The sequence below is a fragment of the Falco punctatus genome (genome assembly GCF_963210335.1).
Source record: "Falco punctatus genome assembly, chromosome: 13".
NCBI lineage: Eukaryota > Metazoa > Chordata > Aves > Falconiformes > Falconidae > Falco > Falco punctatus.
In genome coordinates, this window is record NC_137593.1 from 24,696,527 (window position 1) to 24,714,781 (window position 18,255).

General features: G+C 52.2%; 1 protein-coding gene across 1 annotated transcript in view; it reads left to right on the forward strand.

Moving 5' to 3' along the window:
- The window catches only part of GPC1 (glypican 1), a 209,763-nt gene extending 191,823 nt beyond the window's left edge, over positions 1–17,940 (forward strand). Inside the window, exons 4-9 of the mRNA XM_080409686.1 lie at positions 4,784–4,949; positions 9,443–9,573; positions 12,525–12,644; positions 13,411–13,544; positions 14,722–14,897; positions 15,226–17,940. Coding sequence (XP_080265812.1) covers positions 4,784–4,949; positions 9,443–9,573; positions 12,525–12,644; positions 13,411–13,544; positions 14,722–14,897; positions 15,226–15,443 — 945 coding nt within the window. The 3' untranslated portion in view covers positions 15,444–17,940. The remainder of the gene's footprint in view (positions 1–4,783; positions 4,950–9,442; positions 9,574–12,524; positions 12,645–13,410; positions 13,545–14,721; positions 14,898–15,225) is intronic.
- The last annotated feature ends 315 nt before the right edge of the window (positions 17,941–18,255 follow it).

Consider the following 18,255-nt stretch of genomic DNA (forward strand, 5'->3'; position numbering starts at 1 on the left):
GCTATATCTTAGAAAATAACATCTTTTCCTTATCACTTCATCGCTGGGCTTACACATTAAGGGACCGTACCTACTGATGTCACTGGGATCAGAACAGAGCATGTGGATTTTAACTGAGCAATGGCGTAGGAACAATGTATTTTTCAGCTGGGCTTAGCTTTGTTTTGCATATTTATTTATACCTCTGACAACTGAATGAGGAGTGCCCTGGCGCCAAGCCATACCTCTCAGTAATAATTTTTTTTCAGATCCTTGGAAAATGGCTTCCTCAATGTATTGTGCATGTTCTCTTGACATCTTAATGCAGTTTCTAGGTCACTGAGCTAAGAAAAGACTATAGGTGCCACTAAAGTTAGAGGAGAACTATGTCTCCTTAAAGGAGTACAAGTCACAGGCTCGACCGGGTTGATGGTACTTAGAGAAATCAATTTTTGTCATGTACTGTCCTCATGCTGTGCCAGATCATTTAAAGATGAAGAAATTATGTTAGCTTTCACTCCATCTGCAGGAGTTTGCGAGCTCCTGCTTTCAGGCCACCTGTGATGACTAGAGGACGCTGCTTATTGATCTGTCAGTTATTGCAGATCCGCGCTGGGAAGCCAGAGGGGCTCTCGGCTGGGTCTCAGCTGGCGTCCATTAGCTGGTGGGCAGGGGGCTAGGTCAGAACGTTTCAGGTTCTTTCAGAGGCTGAAGGGTGAAAGGAGAAACACAGGCAGTGAAGGAATCTCAGCATGCAAGTGAAGGTCAGTCTTGACTTTGCCAGCCTGGAGAAATGGCTCCGCTCTGCCCGTGGGGGTGTTTGTCTGGAACGAGCTGCCGTGGAGGGCGCGTGGTCCCACTGCTGGAGCTGGATGTGCCCGAGAGGTGAGCAGGCAGGAGACCTGCAGCACTCTCCTGGGGGTGTTGCTGTATCCATACAGGGGAGGGAATCTCAGCTCCTCCTAATGGGGGCTGGAATCCCCCTGTGTGGATACAGCATGCCTGAAAAAAACCTGGAAGTTGACTTCATCAGACTAATCTGCAAGGGCTAAGAAACGTTTGAAGGGCTTTGTTTCTTAACATGCTGCAAGTCCCCCAGAGGGCTGGGGCAGGGGGCTCTGAGAGCCCCAAGCCCTTGCTCCCCTCTGCCCTGTGTGGAGCAGAAGTGCATGAGCTGGGTGGAACGACAATGAACTGAGCTCTGGCCAAGCAAAGCATGCAGAAAATACTCCCTGAAATTCCTCTTCCTGCCCTCTCATCCCTCCATTTTGGGTTCACCTCTGCAGCCTGCCTGTGAGAAAGGAGTGCTGCTGCCAGCAGGAGAGGTTTGCCTTGTTCTTTGGGGAACGGGAGTGGAGCCTGGCCTCTTCCACCTGCAAAAATTAATACTTAGCCCTTCTGCCAAGAGATTAAGTGGAACGCTTGGCACCTGCTAGATTCAGTGGAGCAACAGCTGGTGGTGGATGTGTCACCTGCTCATCTTCAGAGGTGAGGGTGCCGCCTCGCCGGGGTGCTGCAGGCTGGGGCAGGGTGGCACTCTGCTGTCCTCCAGGAGACAAAGCCACCTTGCAAGAGTGACAGGCTGGCAGCACACACACAGCTCCTCTCTGACATCCAGAACTGATCCTTGCCAAGGTACAAAAGCAGCTTTTTTTCCCTCCAGCCCCTCGGGAGCTGAGCCTGAGCCTCTGGTGCCATTGTCACACGGTGCTCTGCCTACACGCGCTGCCCCAAAGCAGGTGGCAGCAGCCCACAAGAGCTGCATGGGCAGGGGGTGGCCGCTCTGTGGGCACCGGTGTGGACGCAGGCGGTGTAGCTGGGGACGGGCCGTTTTGGCTGGCGGACAGCCACATAGAGGTTGGAGGGAGGTGGGTTGTAGGACAGCAGGCAGCTGTCTGCATCACAGGGAGCCCTGGCAGCTGCCTGCGCTCGCCAGTCGTGCCAAAGGCCAGGTGGAGTAGGTGGGCACCAAGGAGCAAGCCCCCGCTGCTGCTCCCCATCTGCAGCTCTGCCTGGTGGCAGGGCACGGGTGGCCCTGCACGATTACTCGCCACTGGGTGAGGCAGTGCTGTGCTCAGGGTGTGAAGGTCCTTTCTGTTTTGCAGAAGACACTCACAAAAATAAATGCAGAGACCAGGATAAATTCTGCAAGCAGAAATACATGTGAAATGCCCACTGGGGCTGTCACAGCTTCATTTAAATACGGGCTCACTGTGGTCACCTGCGTAGCTCCAGTACTATTGCTGTGTTTACACCGTACTTGAAAGCTAAGCATGTTGGAGATGCTTTTCTGAGCCAAGATCTGTCGCTTGCCTCTCTCCCTGTCCCCCACAGGCTCTGGCAGGGTACCAAATAGCTTTATTTTCTAGCTGCTGTTGGCTGTCCTCTCTGCCGCTGCATGGCTGGCCTGGGGTGTTCCCTGCGTTGGCGATGCCACACTCCTGCTGTCCACCAAAGCATTTCAGCTCCCCCCGCTCGCAAAGGCTGCGCCGTGTGCCACGGGGGGGTGTGGGTGCAGGCAAACCAGCCGGCTGCTCGCTGGTTCTCATCAGCGCTGTGGAAAGTCCCACGTTTCGGGGCCCAGCTGCGTGACTCATCGGTGCCACGGCTCCCAGGCTTTGTGCTGTGCGAGGTGACTGTGCTCCGCGGCCACAGCTGGGTAAGCCAGGACAGTGAGTGCCGGTAAAACACAAAGTTGTGTTCAGGGTCTGGTTGCCTGCCCAGGTTACATGCTCTGGTTGGAGCTGGTGTAATTCATGGTTGCTCTGTCGGGAAGGAGAGGTCACAGCTCCTTTCCTAGCTGCGTCTCCTGGTTTCTGTGTAATGCTCTGGTTTCGGAAGGGTTCCAGCTACAGCCTGTGTTAGCGTTCAACATGCTCTTGCCTGTTGTCTCTTCAGTCCAGTCGTGGTTATTTAAAGCCCCAGATGAAACATAAGCTATTCTTTTGTTTGCCCGTCCCTCTGCTTTGTTGCATCCCCTCTCAGATCGCCGAGGCAGAGGTGCCTTCTCCAGCTTCTCCCGGGGATGGAGCGTGTGGCTCCCGTGCGGTGCGGTGGGACGAAGCCTCCATCTCCTGGCAGCACAGCCGCACGGCAGCCGCCCGCTGGCTCCTGGCTGAGGGAGTTGTGCCAGCAAGGAGGCAGAAAGCTCGCTGAGGACACGGGGAGAAGCCTTGGCATGCATGGTGTTCCCTGTCAGCCCCTCCGGCCGCGGTGGAGCATCCGCAGGCATCTCAGGGCTTGTTCTGCCTGCCGAGGCAGGGATGCGCTCTCTGTTTGGGTTCCCTCTCTGAGACCTTGAAATTTTTGTCCCGGTCCTGAAATAGATTCTCACGAGGTTATTTTAATGTGTTCCTGCATGATGAAGCCCCAGCACGATCCAGTGGCTGTTTTCCAAGGCTGACTGGGAGTGAGGTGCTACCATGCAGGCAGTTTCAGGGAGGGGGCAGCTCAACCTCTGGTGGCTGGGTGGGCTCAGCATGTTCTCCCTCTCCTGAGGGTACCTCAGAATGGGATCTTTCTGGAGTCCTCCAGAAGGAACTTAAAAGGCCGTGTTCAAAGTATTTTTCACAAATAATAACGAGGTTGAGGCCGTTCTCAGCATTGCAGCTGCAGCTTGAGGCTCAGGGATTTTGCCCTGTGGAGAGTTGCCCCTTCCATCACTTTTCCCCCTCTGGGCTCCTTGTGAGTGCCAAGTACTGGGTACCAAGCACAGACACTTACATTTATTTTTGTAAATTATTTTAAAAGAATGACAAGGGAGTTGCAAATGGATCTGAGCAAAGATGGAAAAAGACCACAAAGGAGAAAAACACTTTAGCAACAAGGCAGGGGAGCACTGAGCTCTGCCAGCACCTCTGCAGGGTCTGCCAGGTCGTTATTCATCCCTCAGCTGGCACTGACAGCCCCTTGCCTGTGGCAGTCGGAGGGGGACACTGTCCCATGGCTGACGGGCAGGGGGGACTTGGACGTGCTGCAGAGGCTCCTGCCCTGCTCTCTGGGCTCTGCACCTGCGCTGGCTCTGTGCTTCTGGGGCCAGAGTGGTTTAATTAAAGGTGGCAAAGCCACCTCCGGAGTCACCTCTGTAAAGCATCGGCTGCAGGTGCGGTGCCTGTGAGCTGCTGGCACGGCATGTGTTGGCCCACTTCACCGGCTGCCTGCGGCTCCTGAAGTACTCTCAGAGAGCAATCACTTCCCAGTGTCAAGTGCTCTCAATTGCCCATACTTTTGGAATTGTTAAAGTCTTTCCCCAACACCATTCTCCTTTCCAAAGATGCCAGCTGAGAACTTGCCGTGTCCAGGCCCCTGCTGTGCATCCCCCCAGGAAGCCAGAGATGCAGTTTGTGGGGGGACACCTGCATCTGCCAGGCAGTGACAACAAACCCTTCCTGCAGAAAGGGCATGGCGGTGGCACTGATTGCAGAGGCTCCAGGGCCACACGTGCACCATTAGTCGGGTCACAATTACAGCCAGTGGGCAACCTGCACTGTCCTTGTGGCCACCAGACCTGGCTGGAAAGAGGATGATGCTCACATACGGGCTTTTCCCAGAACCCTGGCTTCAAACACAGCCCGAGAAACCAGCAGCTGCCTCGGGGGTCCTGTCCTTCCAACAGGAGTAAAACCTGAGGAAGGGTGGGGAGAAGCAGAGGCAGTGAGAGGGAAGCAGCTTTCCCAGGGCTGTGCCTCTGGGGAGCCGTGCCACCTTTCAGATCACGCCAAGCTCCTTCACCCTAGGGACGGGGGGAGCTGGTGCGCCTGCCCCCCGACCAGCCGTGTGCCTGACTCTGATCTGTCACCCCCAGGTCTCCCTCAGCCACGAGTGCACTCGCGCCATCATGAAGCTGATGTACTGCCCGCACTGCCGGGGCATGTCCAGCGTGAAGCCGTGCAACAACTACTGCCTGAACGTCGTGAAGGGCTGCCTGGCCAACCAAGCAGACCTCAACACCGAGTGGAAGTACCTGATGGGTAAGACAGCCTTTCTCTCCTACAGCGCAGCTGCCCCTCATGGCATTTTTTGAGCTCTCTGAGACAGTGTTTGGCGAGTAAAGAAAGGACTGTTGGAGGCTATTTTACACTATGGGTTCTCTGTGATCTGATGCCTAGAAGCTATTGCAGGACGTTTTGCTGGGCTTTAATACCATTAGAAAACACACTGCTGGGCTGGCTAACAAGGGCTTAAAGAGTTTTCATCTTGCCTGTGCTCATTTGGGGTTGCCCCCATTTTGCATTCAAGTAGTCCTTCCTTCCCTCCCAAGTGCTGAAGCTTAGGGACGGATCCTGCCACCTGTACGCTGTCAGAGCCACCACCTTATCCACGCCAGAGCACTTGTGAGAGCGGGAGAAGGACTTGCTGCCCTCCTTAGGAGGCAATCTGGAGACACAAAGCCATAAACTGTTTCCATGGGTGGAAAGCAAAGGGCTGTGAATCGCATACTTCTGAATGGAAAGAGGTGTCTTAAATACCTGGGGAGGGGGAGGTCACAGGCATCGCCAGGAATGGAAGAATGGGACTTGTATTTTAAATAAGAAATGAGCTCATTTCATTTTTGTTGTGTTACTCAGCTAAGATGATGGTTATTTTAAAGTGGGTTGTATGTGTGCAGAGGTGTCCGTTTTGCTGAGTTTAAAGCCAGAAATGCCATTGCGATGGTGTGGCCAGATCTCTGGTGCAACACAAGCTGGAGAACTTCAACCTGGCATTTCTGCAGGAAATTCTGCATTGCCTGATCAGATCCAGGCATCCCTCCTAAGACGACCTCAGGTGTCATTCAGCTGGTTTTCCAGAGCCTGTGGCTCCTGGTTAAAATGTGAACTACTGCTGAGAGTGGCTTGTGGAGCTAATGGACACGGTTTAAGGCTGGTGAGGATCTGTGTTTAGAAAACGGTGTCTATGTTACAGCACACGTCCTCTCCCCATCTGCTGTCCATCAGGGAGGGTTGGTTGCAGCGGTGAAGCTCTCGCTGTTCCTTGTGCCCACAGAGCATCATCAGCCAGCCAGCTCCTCTTTCTGTCTCAGGTTTATACCTGGAGTTTATACCTGGAGTGATCTGAGACCAGAGGGAGCCTTGATGTTTGTCTGGGCTCACGGAAGGCAAGCGCCAGATGAGACGAGCTTCAGGCTCGGCCTTTTCCCTTGCCTTGGCACCCACTGCCTGGCCAGCAAGACTGCCAGCTCACTAGCCAGCTGCAGCCCAACAGGATGGCTCAGGGTTGACATGTGGGGGTGTTCACAATAAAGACCCCGATGCAGTTCAAGGAGTGTCATCTGCCTCTCAAGGGACATTGCAAAATAAATAGGGAACCACTCACGCAGAGGCCGGAGCACTTGCTGGGTCAGGTGTGTTGGCCAGCTGCCCGCCTCGCTCCGGGCGCTAACGAACCAAGTGGCAACAGACTGTGGCTAATTGGAAGTGCTCCCCGTGACAGCAACTTGAGAGGCTGCTGCTAAAGCGGGGAGTGGGAATAGTCCCTTCCCCAAGGGTTTACACCAGGATTTTGATGGTGCTTCAGCCTTTCTGACCAGAGCAAGCCAACCGGTACCTGTCACTGCTCTCCTGGCAGGGTGACTGCCCGTCTCGCAGAGGTCAGCCTACAGCTCCCCATGATTGACAGGGAGGCAATTCCGGGTGCATTTTGCACTTTTTCTGGCTCCCTCTTCCCCAAGAGGCATTGTCAAGGGGTGATGACTAGGAGGAAATAGGAGTTTGTTCAAATTGCAGTTGTACATTTTAGTGTCAGAGGTCACAGTCTGATCAAGGACTGGAGCAAAACACAGAGTCAAAGGTAACAGTTCACCAGCATTGTCCATTCTTCACCCTTCTCCAGGCCCTTCTGTGTAGCTGGAGAGGATTTTGTTACGCTAAACACAGAGTGACTCTTTCAGTTTGACAAATTAGGGCAGGTCAAATTAAGGGAGATTTTTATACTAAGTGGTTTGAACATAATTTATCAGTAATTTTGGCGTGCAGCCTTTGATTTAAATGTCTGTATCTCAACATTAGTGCCTCTGCAAGCTGAAATTGTCTGGAAAATACAGTCTCAAAGGTGACGCTGCAACCCCTGAGTGGCAGCAGAGTTAAACTGCAAGCTCTTTAATGTTGCAGGAGATGCTATTTCCCAGAATACAAAAAAACGTTACCCCTTTGTATGGCACGTTTAGCTTTAGGAATCAGCGCTGCCATGGGATTGTGTTGCAGAAGAGCACATTAACTTGGGGACTGTGGCCCTTGCTTCCATTCTTGCACAAGCTAACCAACAAAACCTTTTTTTCTTTTTTTTTAAGTGCTGAAAAAAATATGTGATGTGTCCAAGCTGTGACTTTGCATGTTGTTAAATCCTATATTATAGACCTGAGCAAAGAGTATTTTGCGATCCATGCTCCAGACTGGCTGAGGCTTGAGCCCCCCCCAGTTGTTTGACTATCGCCCTCACTCCCCACAGGCTGGACCTGTTTTCAGACTGTGAGCCCTGTGGGCATGATCTGGTGTCTTCTGTGGGTTTGTGCTGTCCATCATCTAGTCTTTGCTTGACCTGGTCATTCTCTGAGAGCTGTCAGGCTCTGAACATCAATCATGTAACAGCAGAGAGAACATACTTGCAAGGGTTGCGTACACTTTCAAATTGACAGCAGTGGGCTCAGGATCAGACCTTTGTTATTAACACACTACATCCACCATGGGCCTCGTTTTTCTACACAAACCTCACCTAGACCTTGTGGAAGTCCTTTGGGGTCTTTCTGCTGAGTCCTGCTGGCTTGCCAAGACAACAGACTGAACACTTCCCACGCAGGTTTGAAATGGCTGTTGGCTGTGGTTGTGTCCCAGCTGGCTGGACTCCTGTTCAAAGGAAATTTGCTGTGTGGCTCAAAGATAAGCGTCAGTCCTTTACAGCAGTGTTGCAGGTGACCTACACGCTGTGGGATGGTGTAGGTTGAAGGACGTGTTTTACTGAGACTCTGTTGAACTGCCAGGTATAAGTCACCTGTTGGTTTCATTGCTCACGAATAATGTTGGCAGTACAAACTCATGCTGAATAAACTTTTCTGTAACATCACAGCATCTGCTGTGACAGTCTCCTGCGAGGCTGATAGGTTGAGGTATCAGGATTTAGGACAGAAGAATTAATGACTCCTAATGAATAACTCAGTTTATGAATGGGGCAGATCTCCAACCTAAACCCTGGGACTTGACACCCTGCGTAGAGAAGAACGAACATGAAGCCATTTCACTTTTCTTCCATGTGACGGGGCCACAGGAACATGAAGCACTTTCTGTTCCAGATGAGCATGGGCCACCCCAGTGCTCTAACTGGTCCCTTATCCTGCCAGGAGGTTTCTGTTGTGCCCTGGGGGACGCAGACTACACCGGAGCCATCTGAGGTCACATGTAAATGCCAACTCCCTCAATGCTGATGAAGCTTATACATGAGCTGGCCTTCAGACTACTAAAGCACAAGTGGTAGGAAACTTGAGGCAGTAGCAGCATAGCAGTGACTTTCAGTATTATAATTTTTGACTGGCAACGTCAGACCTGGTTAAGATCCCATTTTAGAAGTGCAAACCCAGTTTTGGCCCCACCCTGAGATCCTGTTTAAATATTGCTGAACACCAAGGATGTCAGCGTTCCTCTGCGGTGGCATACCCGAGTGCCCCGAGCCCTGCGAGCATATGGGCTGTCCTTGCTTCAGACCCAGCTGGAGTGTTGAGAATCACCTCTGGAGGCAGGCAGAGGTGGGTAATTCTTTTATAAGCCAAGCACAGCCCCAACCATCAAGGCAGGAGCTTCCAGGCCAGGGAGGAGCACATGGACGTCAGAGCTTTCCAAGATAAGAGGAACTGAGAGCAAGAGGCACTCCTCAGTCACTCCCTGCCCTGTGTATCGGTTTAATTGTGGGCATTTTGGTCTGGTTCTCTGCCTTTATAACCTGGTGTTTCCCTGACTGGTCACACGTTGTCCTTCCAGAAGTGATGGTGAGCAGCGTTACCGCTTTCCTCAGGCCTTCACTGCCCTAGAAGCTCTTGCCCACATCCAGTACCTGTGGCACTTTATTGAGCCCAGTTCTCCCACTTTCTGCTGGCTGCAGTGCAGTGAGTAGCAGGATTAGGGCCAAGCACCGCTATGCGTTACTTAACATTTTTTCCCCAATTTTTTGTTTTTCCTTTCTGTAGCACCCCGGGAAGTGTTGGTCACTTTGTGTGAATACAGGTTGCATTTGCCATTTGCCAGAGGTGACCTCTGTTCGCCTGCCACTGAAGGTGGCTTTACTTACGTGCTGGGAAGGGACAGCTCTCCCATGCCAGAGGGAGAATGAGCATGCACTTGGGCAGCAGTGAAAATGGAGGGATGTCTCCCCACGAGCCTGCCGAGGGGCCAACAGCTTATCCCACCCACCGTGAGCGTGATCTTTAACTTGGCTTGCACAGAGTCTGATGAGCGATGTCTCTGTCTTGTTTCACTAGATTCCCTGGTCGTAGTGGCTGACCGGATTGACGGACCGTACAATGTAGATACTGTAATAGGGACCATTCACATGAGGATCGCTGAAGCTATTTCTAACTTGCAGGAAAACAAAGACTCGATCACAGCCAAGGTAAGCACGTGTGCCTGGGCCTGGCTTGAGGATACACCACATGGAACTGCCAGGACCAAACGTTTTTTGTGCTCACTGTGCAACTGAACTAAAGGAAATGAAGGATGAAAGAGATCAAATGCCCACTCTTTTAATGATAGGAGACCACCCATCTTACACAGGCAAAAACCTTCTCAAGTGTTTCCAAATATTCCTCCCTGCCACATCCAGCCAGCCGCCTTCAGGAGCAGACACACAAGGTGGGACTGCACATGCAGTGGCTGTGGGAGGCGTGGTGCCATTTGCTGTCAGGTGCCTTTGTGTCTGAAGGGTCCCCAAGTATTTTGGCTGAGCTGAGGCACTTACAGAAAGTGCACAGTCCCTAGTGACAGGAGGCAGCTGCTTTAACCTGCCTTGCCCAGGAAACACTGGGCTATCAGGTTGTATCTGGGGGACAGAGTTGCAATCTGGCAGTCCATCTGGAGAGTATAAAACAGGCTCTCCTGATGCTCACCTGCCTTCCAGGAAGCATATTATGAAGCTGTCTTCTATTGGTCTTTATTTTTAGTGTATTTATCCACATAACCACAGTCACCTCTGTAGCTGCAGGTAAGAGAAGCTTTGGGAACAAAAACAGCCCTCCAGGGCTTCTGCTTTTTGCCCAGACATTCCCCCAGTCCTGCAGCTATCCCACAGCTGGGGCAGAGATGCAGATGAAAGGAGCCGGGCAGGTCCTAACTGGGTCTTGGAGAAGGGAAGGGCCAGAAGTATTGCTTAGCCAAGCAGGAATTCACTGGCTACATGTCAAAGCGCTAACAGCAGCATGCATCCAAGTACTCGTTTAGGTTTCTTCTGTGACATGAAAGGCCGTATTCTTTCTTCCCTTGTTAGGTGAGACTGAAGTTGTCCACATAAAAGCAAGCCCATGATGTGGGAAAACATGGCATCATCTGCAAATAAAGGTGTTTCTGAGGGGCATATAGTAAATCTGGTAAAATGAAAAGGAGTAAATAGGCTAATTGGTGTTCAATTGGAGCAACCAAACATATTTGATAAGCTTCTCCATATGATCTGGTGACCAGATGGATGCGGCAGTCTTTGCTGGTGGCACTGGTAGCAGAGATCAGGAGCTGCAAATCACTGCAGCTCTAAGCTCTGGTTTTGAGCGTGACAGGGACCTCTCTCGGGGCCAAGGGCAGCAGGCTCAGGCTGCAGCTGGGGGCTTCAAACATTGCCAGCTGTCTGCCATTTGTGAGACAAGCCAGAAGTGGCCCTTGGATCCAGTGACACCTTCAGTCATGGGTTCACTGCACTGCTGAGCACTCTCCCTGCCTCCTCGCAACCCCCCTCGCTCCCTGTGGCTCGCTGATGGATTTCAGGCAGCAGGAGCTGTCAGAGGCTGCAAATGTCGATTTGGTCTTACCATGTGGGAGTCTGCAGGACACGTGTTCGTTCCATCAGTAATGGGCATTGCTCACCTATAGCCCTTGGGCTGGCGAGAAGATCACCTTGACACCATGCTGTGCTGGAGCTGCTACCAGAGCCGCTGTCCTGCACACCTCCCAGGGCTTTTACCTCCTGAAAGAGTTGTCTCCTGCTAACGACAGCAACAGGCCAATAAGAAAGATACAGCAGTGAAAATGAATTGATTTTGTTTTGGTAAAACCAAAATGAAAGTCCTCTACATGCAGTTTTCAAGGTGGGGCTTTTTGCACGGACCAAAGGAGACAGTTGAACAAATTGGCTTGGTGCTGAACTGCCCCAGTCAGATCCATCTGGTCAGCAGGACAGTGCACCCCAGGAGGGGGCTTTCTAGGCTGAATGTCCCGCAGTCACACCAATGAAACCCACTGTCACCAAAGGGACTCTTGTCTACCTCAGGACTTTGCTGATGGCTGTCAGAATCCAGTAGCAAAAGCATTCAGCAGCCGGCACGAGCTGCGTCAGCAGTGCTCCTGTCTGAGGTCTTGACTTCTCCGCTTTAAGGGGACACCATGCAAAGTTGAATTTATCGATAGCTTCTGACAGCGCCCTGGTAACCACAAGAAGCTTGGAGCCATCTTTTCAAATCAGATGGCTTGCTTTGTAAAGGCTGATGTTTCCTGACTCAAACTGACAGTGCAGAGGCCCCCTGACCTTTGGCGCTTCGTTCAGTCTGGCTGTCCAAGCACTCCTTCCACCAGCCCTGGTGAGGCTCCGCTGCCTGAGCACTGGCTATCTGCTGCAGAGGGGTGGTCGCCTGGACTGGTCATGCAGAGACCAGGAGAAACAGCACTTCCAGGGCACACCTCGTCTCCTAGAGGCAAAGCCTGAGGATCTGTACCCTCAGAGGGCTTCTGCTCTCCTTTGGCTACAGAGCGCTCCTGGACGGGTAATTAGGATGGCAGGAGGTACCCAGAGTTAGGAGGTAAATCAGTTTGGCTTCCTCATTTGCCCCTGAAATGAAAATCCAACCTGACGGACTGTGACACACCTGCCGTCTTCGCACTCCCCTGGTCAGAGCAGGCATTCACGTGCAGTGTGGGTGCCGAGTAGCCCCCGGTCTGCTGTCCGAATCAGCAAAGCTCACATGATTTGCCATGTTGAATCCCCCACCACTGGTGTAATGAGCGTGAGCAACTCCCATCTTGTTCTTCACAGAATTTTATTTTTCAGTCATAATAGGAACAGGTAAAATTGCTAGAAATAATTTAATAGCAACATTGGTGACTCATCCAAACACATGTGCTAATTTTGTGTTATTGCTGAACATTTTGCTTGATAGCGGTAACCAAAGCCAGCTACAGTGTGCTGAAAACACATTCTGGCACAAGAATAGCCTGACCAAAAACTTAAGCCAGAATCTCAGAGATTTTGCAGGTAGGAAAGATAAACATACTTAAGAAGAAAAAAAAACAACATAACTGTGGAGTGCTAATTAATTAAAGAAATAATATCAAAAGATAGGATAGAGAGTTTGGTTTGTTTTTCAGGTTTTCCAAGGCTGTGGAAATCCCAAAATCAGTACAAAAGGCTCCAGCAGCGAGGACAAGAAAAGGCGGGGGAAGGTCGCATTAGAAGCAAAATCCTCTGCACAAGCACTGGAGATGCTGGTGAGTTTGCCTCCAAAGGTCCCTCCCTGCCGGTGTGCCAGGAGCCTGGGAGCCCGGCCAGCACAGCACTGGGTCCTGCTGGTGTGCCAGGAGCCCTGGGAGCCTGGCCAGCACAGCACTGGGTCTTGCTGGTCGGGTCACACCACCCCCAGGCTGCTGAATCGCCTTTGCTGGCGAGTCTGAAGAAGGTCAGATCAGCAAGTACTGGCATGACCTAAGCAGGTCTGATCCTGCCTTGGCACAGGGTCAGGGTCTAGGTTGCTGATAACCACTTTATCAGGGGTTTGGTGCCCATCTTACCTGAAAAGGCTCCTTGCCATTGGTGTCATTCAGCCTCGGGCAGTCCAGCCTGGATATTGGGGCCAGAGGTCCTCCTCCATGGAGATTTTGGATTCCGTGAACGATGAGCTGCAGGATCTGCCATGGTCCCACATTTCAGAGGCTCCTCGCCCACAGACACCTGCCTGTCCCACCCTAGTAAAGCCCTGCTGGCTCCCACCAAGGCTGCTTCTCAGTATTGTCCTCGTGGCCCAGAAGATGATCTTCTCCTGGTTAATCTTATGGTACCAGAACATGCTCTAGCATGTCACCTTCAGCCTTGAGTGCTTGGGTTGAAGGCTGGTCTTTAGGGGATTATATATCCCTGTCTGCATAAAAACAGAATTTGTGATGGTAAAACAAAAAAAATGGGAAAAATCTTTGTGCTTTCCGCAGCCTCAGAGTGCCCCAGAGCTCTCCTGGCCCTGAGCATCCTCTTTGTTTACAGGTTTTAGATGCCAAAGGGAATCTGACAGCTCTCAAGACTTACTGGATCACCCTGCCCAGCAGCCTGTGCAGCAAAAAAGTAATGGCCAGCTCAGTGGCGGATGACAAGTGTTGGAATGGGATGAGCAAGGGCAGGTATGGAGAAGGTCAAGGTGCCAGGATAGCACTGTTCCAGGGTGGGGGAGGGAGGTTTTGATAAAAGGCACTTAGCCATCATCTCAGCCAGCCCCCCTTGTCCAGACTGAGCCAAAAGGTCTGTCCCTGTCCACAGAAATGCTGTGTTTCCTGAAAAACTGGTGCTTGGGAGCGTCAAGCCTGTTATTTTGCTATGTGGTGGAGGGTTAAGCACTGAAATGCACTAACCATGAAATAACTGTGTAGTTTTGTACTAATGAAGCAGTTTTGCAGTGCCACGTGCACTCAGAAGGCAGATGGGCTGGATTTACCTCCCAAACTCCAGAGCTGCTGCTGAGAGTTGCCTACGCATCTTTCTGTCCATACCTGCTCTGAAATGCTGTTCCCTCATGAGAGGAGGCACCTGGGTGACATCAAGTGGCTGCAGAAACACCTCCCACCCGTGGCTGGCAGCTAAAGGGTGGCTGTGAGGGGAGATGGGCAGCTGCTGGCCCTGCACCTCCTTTCTCCTGCTGGGCTGATCTCTGCCAGCCTGGAGCCGGTGCCTTCGGTTGTTCCATATTTCACGTCGTTACTGCAGTGCTGCAGCTGTGCAGGAGCAGATGGGCCGGGGCACTGCGAGAGAAGCAGCGCAGCTCTGTTCGCTTCTTGACAGCCCCCGGTTGACTGAAGCTTCCCTGGGGGCCCGTCTCGTCGTACGGGGCTGGGGGGATTCAGTCGTCCCAGGTGTCACTCCCCACAGCATTCAACTGGGGCAGGGATGGAGGTGTTTGCAGCCTCCCATATGGACAGAGCTTTTCCATGGGGAGCGCCGCTGTGGCTGTGTGGTACCGGCCTGAGAGCAACCCCTCAGCCCCACACAGAGCCTGTCCTGCAGGAAACCTCTCCCCATGCCAGGACAGTGATGCTGCAAGGCCACCAGCCACCTCCTGCAAGCTGAGCTGGCTTCAGGGCGACCTCCAGGGGACTGGTGGGGTCTGGCCACAGCAGCATGGCTTGGTCATCCACAGAGCTGACTGCCTTGCAGCAAACGTCGGCACGCGGAGGCTGTTGGACAAGCCAGCGCCACTGCCTGCAGCTTCTCTGCAGTTCAGAGAGGCTGGATGGTCACTGGTGTAACAGGGAGAGGTGAGCTTGGCTGGGGGGAGACATCTAAACCTAACACCTTCCTTCGCAGTTACCTGCCCGAGGTGATGGGGGACGGCTTAGCTAATCAGATTAACAACCCGGAGGTGGAGGTGGACATCACCAAACCAGATATGACCATTCGCCAGCAAATCATGCAGCTGAAGATCATGACAAACCGTCTGGGCAACGCTAACATCGGGAACGACGTGGATTTCCAAGACGCAAGTGAGTTTAGCAGGACCGGAGAGGTCCACAGCAGGCGGGAGAGGCTGAGCAGCCCTGGCAGCCTGCGTGGGTCTCCGTGCAGCCCCCGCAGCTGGGCCCTGGTGGCAGAGGGATCGTGGTGGCCTGGCTTTTGGCTGCCGGGGGCACTTAACGTCAGCTGGAGATCAGGTGTGGGCTTGCATCCTGTAGTGGGGGGGCACAGAGAGGAGGAGGTGGCCAGGGCAGGGCTGCTGGCCAGAACTCCCTGGGTGGCAGCAAGGGGAAGGCAGGGATGTCACCCACCATAGGGAAGGCAGTCGGGGCTCACCCCATGTTTGTCTCTGTGCAGGTGACGACATGAGTGGCTCCGGGAGTGGCGACAGCTGTCCTGATGACGTCTGTGGCAAGAGACTTTCTAAGAGCCCCAGCACCAGGCAGCCAGAAACGCACGCTATTCCTAAGCAGTCTGGACACGGCATCAATGGAGCCAGCAGCAGATCTTTGCCCTCTGCCTTCCTCCTCCTCCTCTCGGTGGCTTTCATTGCCGTGCAGCACTTGTGGCGGTAACTCACTAGCACAGCCAGGAAAGAGACTGCGGCCGAGGGCTTCACTTTGCCAAAACCAACCAACCAACCAACCAACCAAAGGACATATTTAATTCACCTTGGCAAAAAAAAAAAAAAAAAAAAAAATAGAGGGAGGAGAAAAAGGTTTCAGTTGTTTGCTATTTCTGGCAGTGCTCGAGCAGCTGTTTTCTTCTTTCTTGGTCTTTTCCCCAGTGCTGGGCCCTTCTTTCCGTACCTCATTGTTTTACTTTTGTTATTGCCACAAACTGGCTCTCGGGGCTGAAACGAGCCTTTGCAGAGGCTGCTGGGGGGAACCCGGCCGGCCCCTCCGAGGGCAGCTCTTCTGCTGCCCCCCATGGAATATGCAATTGCCCTGATCCTGTTTCCCAGCCGCTGGCCAGAGCGCTGCTTCCCATACAGCTGCCGAAAGCAGGACGGTGCCGAGAGCAACGCCACGTCGTACCGCGGAGAGACCGAGAGCGTCAGCGCTGCTCAAGTGCTGCATTCAGGGGCTCTTTCGGGTTTTTCCTCTGTACTTCCCAGGCAGAGAAGATGGCCCTTCGCTTCCAGCGGCGTGCGTAGGAGCGTGAGCAGGTTCGGTGGGTTGAACTGAAACGGTTTGGCAGTGGCTGTTGGACCCAAAAATGCAGAACTCCCTTTTTCTTTGGAAAGGTCACAAGTGGGTTTCTTGACTAGAGCTTGTAGCTGACGACAATTTGAAATGTAGGTCTCCTACATCTAAGTGACTGGGAATGAGTGTTAAGGGTTGGGGGTTGGGGTATTTTTTCTTTGCATGCTAGTTGGAAAGCCATTTTTTACCCAAGTAATAATGGTCCAATTTCTACCTGCAGTGCAGTACCGTCGTAGGTAACAGAGAGATGAAAATATGCACAGTGGGATTCTCCACTTGACAGACAGTTGTGCTGCCTCCTCCTCCTTTGGCCCCAGCTGTGGGTGGGAATCCCTTTTTTTTTTTTTTTTGGTAAATAAGAAAGACCAGGGACTTTTTACTAACTGGAGCATTGCAGCTGGTTGTGAGAGCTCACAGCTGGCACGTATGGCAGCGCCCCCGGGGCAGCTGCCCTGGGGCAGAGCAGGGCTGGTGGCCGTTAGCCCTGGGCACTGTCCCCACCCAGGAGATGGACTCAAAGTAGCATCTACCAGGGGGATGTGAGGATGGGACACGTTTCGTTTGGGATTTTTATTTTTCTTCTGGTGTTTGTTCCTGTTGCATTGTAGGTTTTTAAGTGAATCCCCACTTTCCATGTCCCTTCCCTACCCTCTGACGCGCCTTCCCTAACGGCTGCGGGGATGGGGTGAGGTGGTGGGTCAGGCACCCGCCAGCAGCTCTGGTTTGGCTCAGGGAAGGGCCAGGCTCAGCCTCTGCTGCCCCGTCCCACCACACACCAGCCTCTGGGTCACACGGGCGGCTGCCCTGACCCCGAAACGTTTGGTGGGGTGGGCTCCGTACTGGGTTTTGAGACTGGGGGTGGTCAGTGACAGATATAAATACCCTCATGTAGCTGTAGGAGTGTCTGTGCTTATAGGGCTGTGTGCTTCAGGGCTTCCAGGAGGCTTCTGTACCTGGCAGGTACAGCAAGCATCGGCTGGAGTGTAGGTTTAGCAGATGTTATAGATACAACGCAGTCCCCGTGCCTGGTTGGGCCAAGAGATGCCCAGCGCTTGGGCTTCGTTTGTACGGGGCTGGGTTTGAGTTTCAGACGTGTTTGTGCTGCGGGCAAGAGGGAGGGCAGAGGCGCATCTCTCTCCTGCCTTACTGGTCTGCACAGCAAACGTCGGAGCATTTCCTCTCCTGCTAGAGGAGATGTGTCTTTGGGCTGAGAAAACATTATGGGGTTGGGGTTTGGCTTTTCAAAGAAAGGGAAAAAAAATAAATTTAACATTAGCAGTTTCTAGAATGTGCAATTTAAGGGAAGATGAGAACATGAGCAAGGTAACGCTGAGAACTGGTACAGGCGGGCAGGGAGGAGCTTGTCACCTGCCCTCCCTGGGGCAGGGGTCCCGCTTGGGGCCAGGTAACGAAGCTGACGGTGCCTCAGACTAGGCAGAGATTTTAGGCCAACTTTGACTGGCTTCTCCAAGTCACAGCGACTAATGTTACTGACCTGGTATCCTTTCTGCCTTGTACTCACCTTCTTGTAAGGTTAAAACTGATCTAATCTGGTAGGGTTTCAGAAACGAAGGTCAGGATGCTGGACGTTGCCTGAAGGATCAACCACCAGACCCATCAGAACCCAGGAGTAGACAAATACAGGTCATGGGTTTATACAGATTTATTTACTTCTAGAAATACAGCAAGTTCCATACTACTTTTACTGCTCTAAAGGGTTCCTGTCTTTTTTTTCTTTTTTTTTTTAACCCAGAGTTGCCAATACGAATGTAGCCTTCAGTTACAGAAATCCCCACAACCAGTCTGCAGAAACTTTATGTCCAAAGCAAAAAAACAGGGGGAGGGGACATTAAAACATCGTACCTTCTTCAAAAAAAATGGTTGGATTGGAGTTTTAACACATGGGTGCTGAGGTCAATGTTTTGCTTTGCAGAATGGGAGACTGAACAGAAACTCCTTGTCATTTCCATTCTTGTGCAGTTAGCATTTGCTGTCAGCCTGTCACCCTCATAACCTTCTCACAGGCCCCAAGGGGAGCACACCTTAAATAGGAAGCCAAGAATTTATTCATTGTCCAATTAATTTTTTAACAATTTAATAGCCCCAATTATTGATCCCATTACCATAATAAAACCTGATAGTCCAGGGTTTTTTTTAATAAGGCAAAGCCTCAAGAATATAG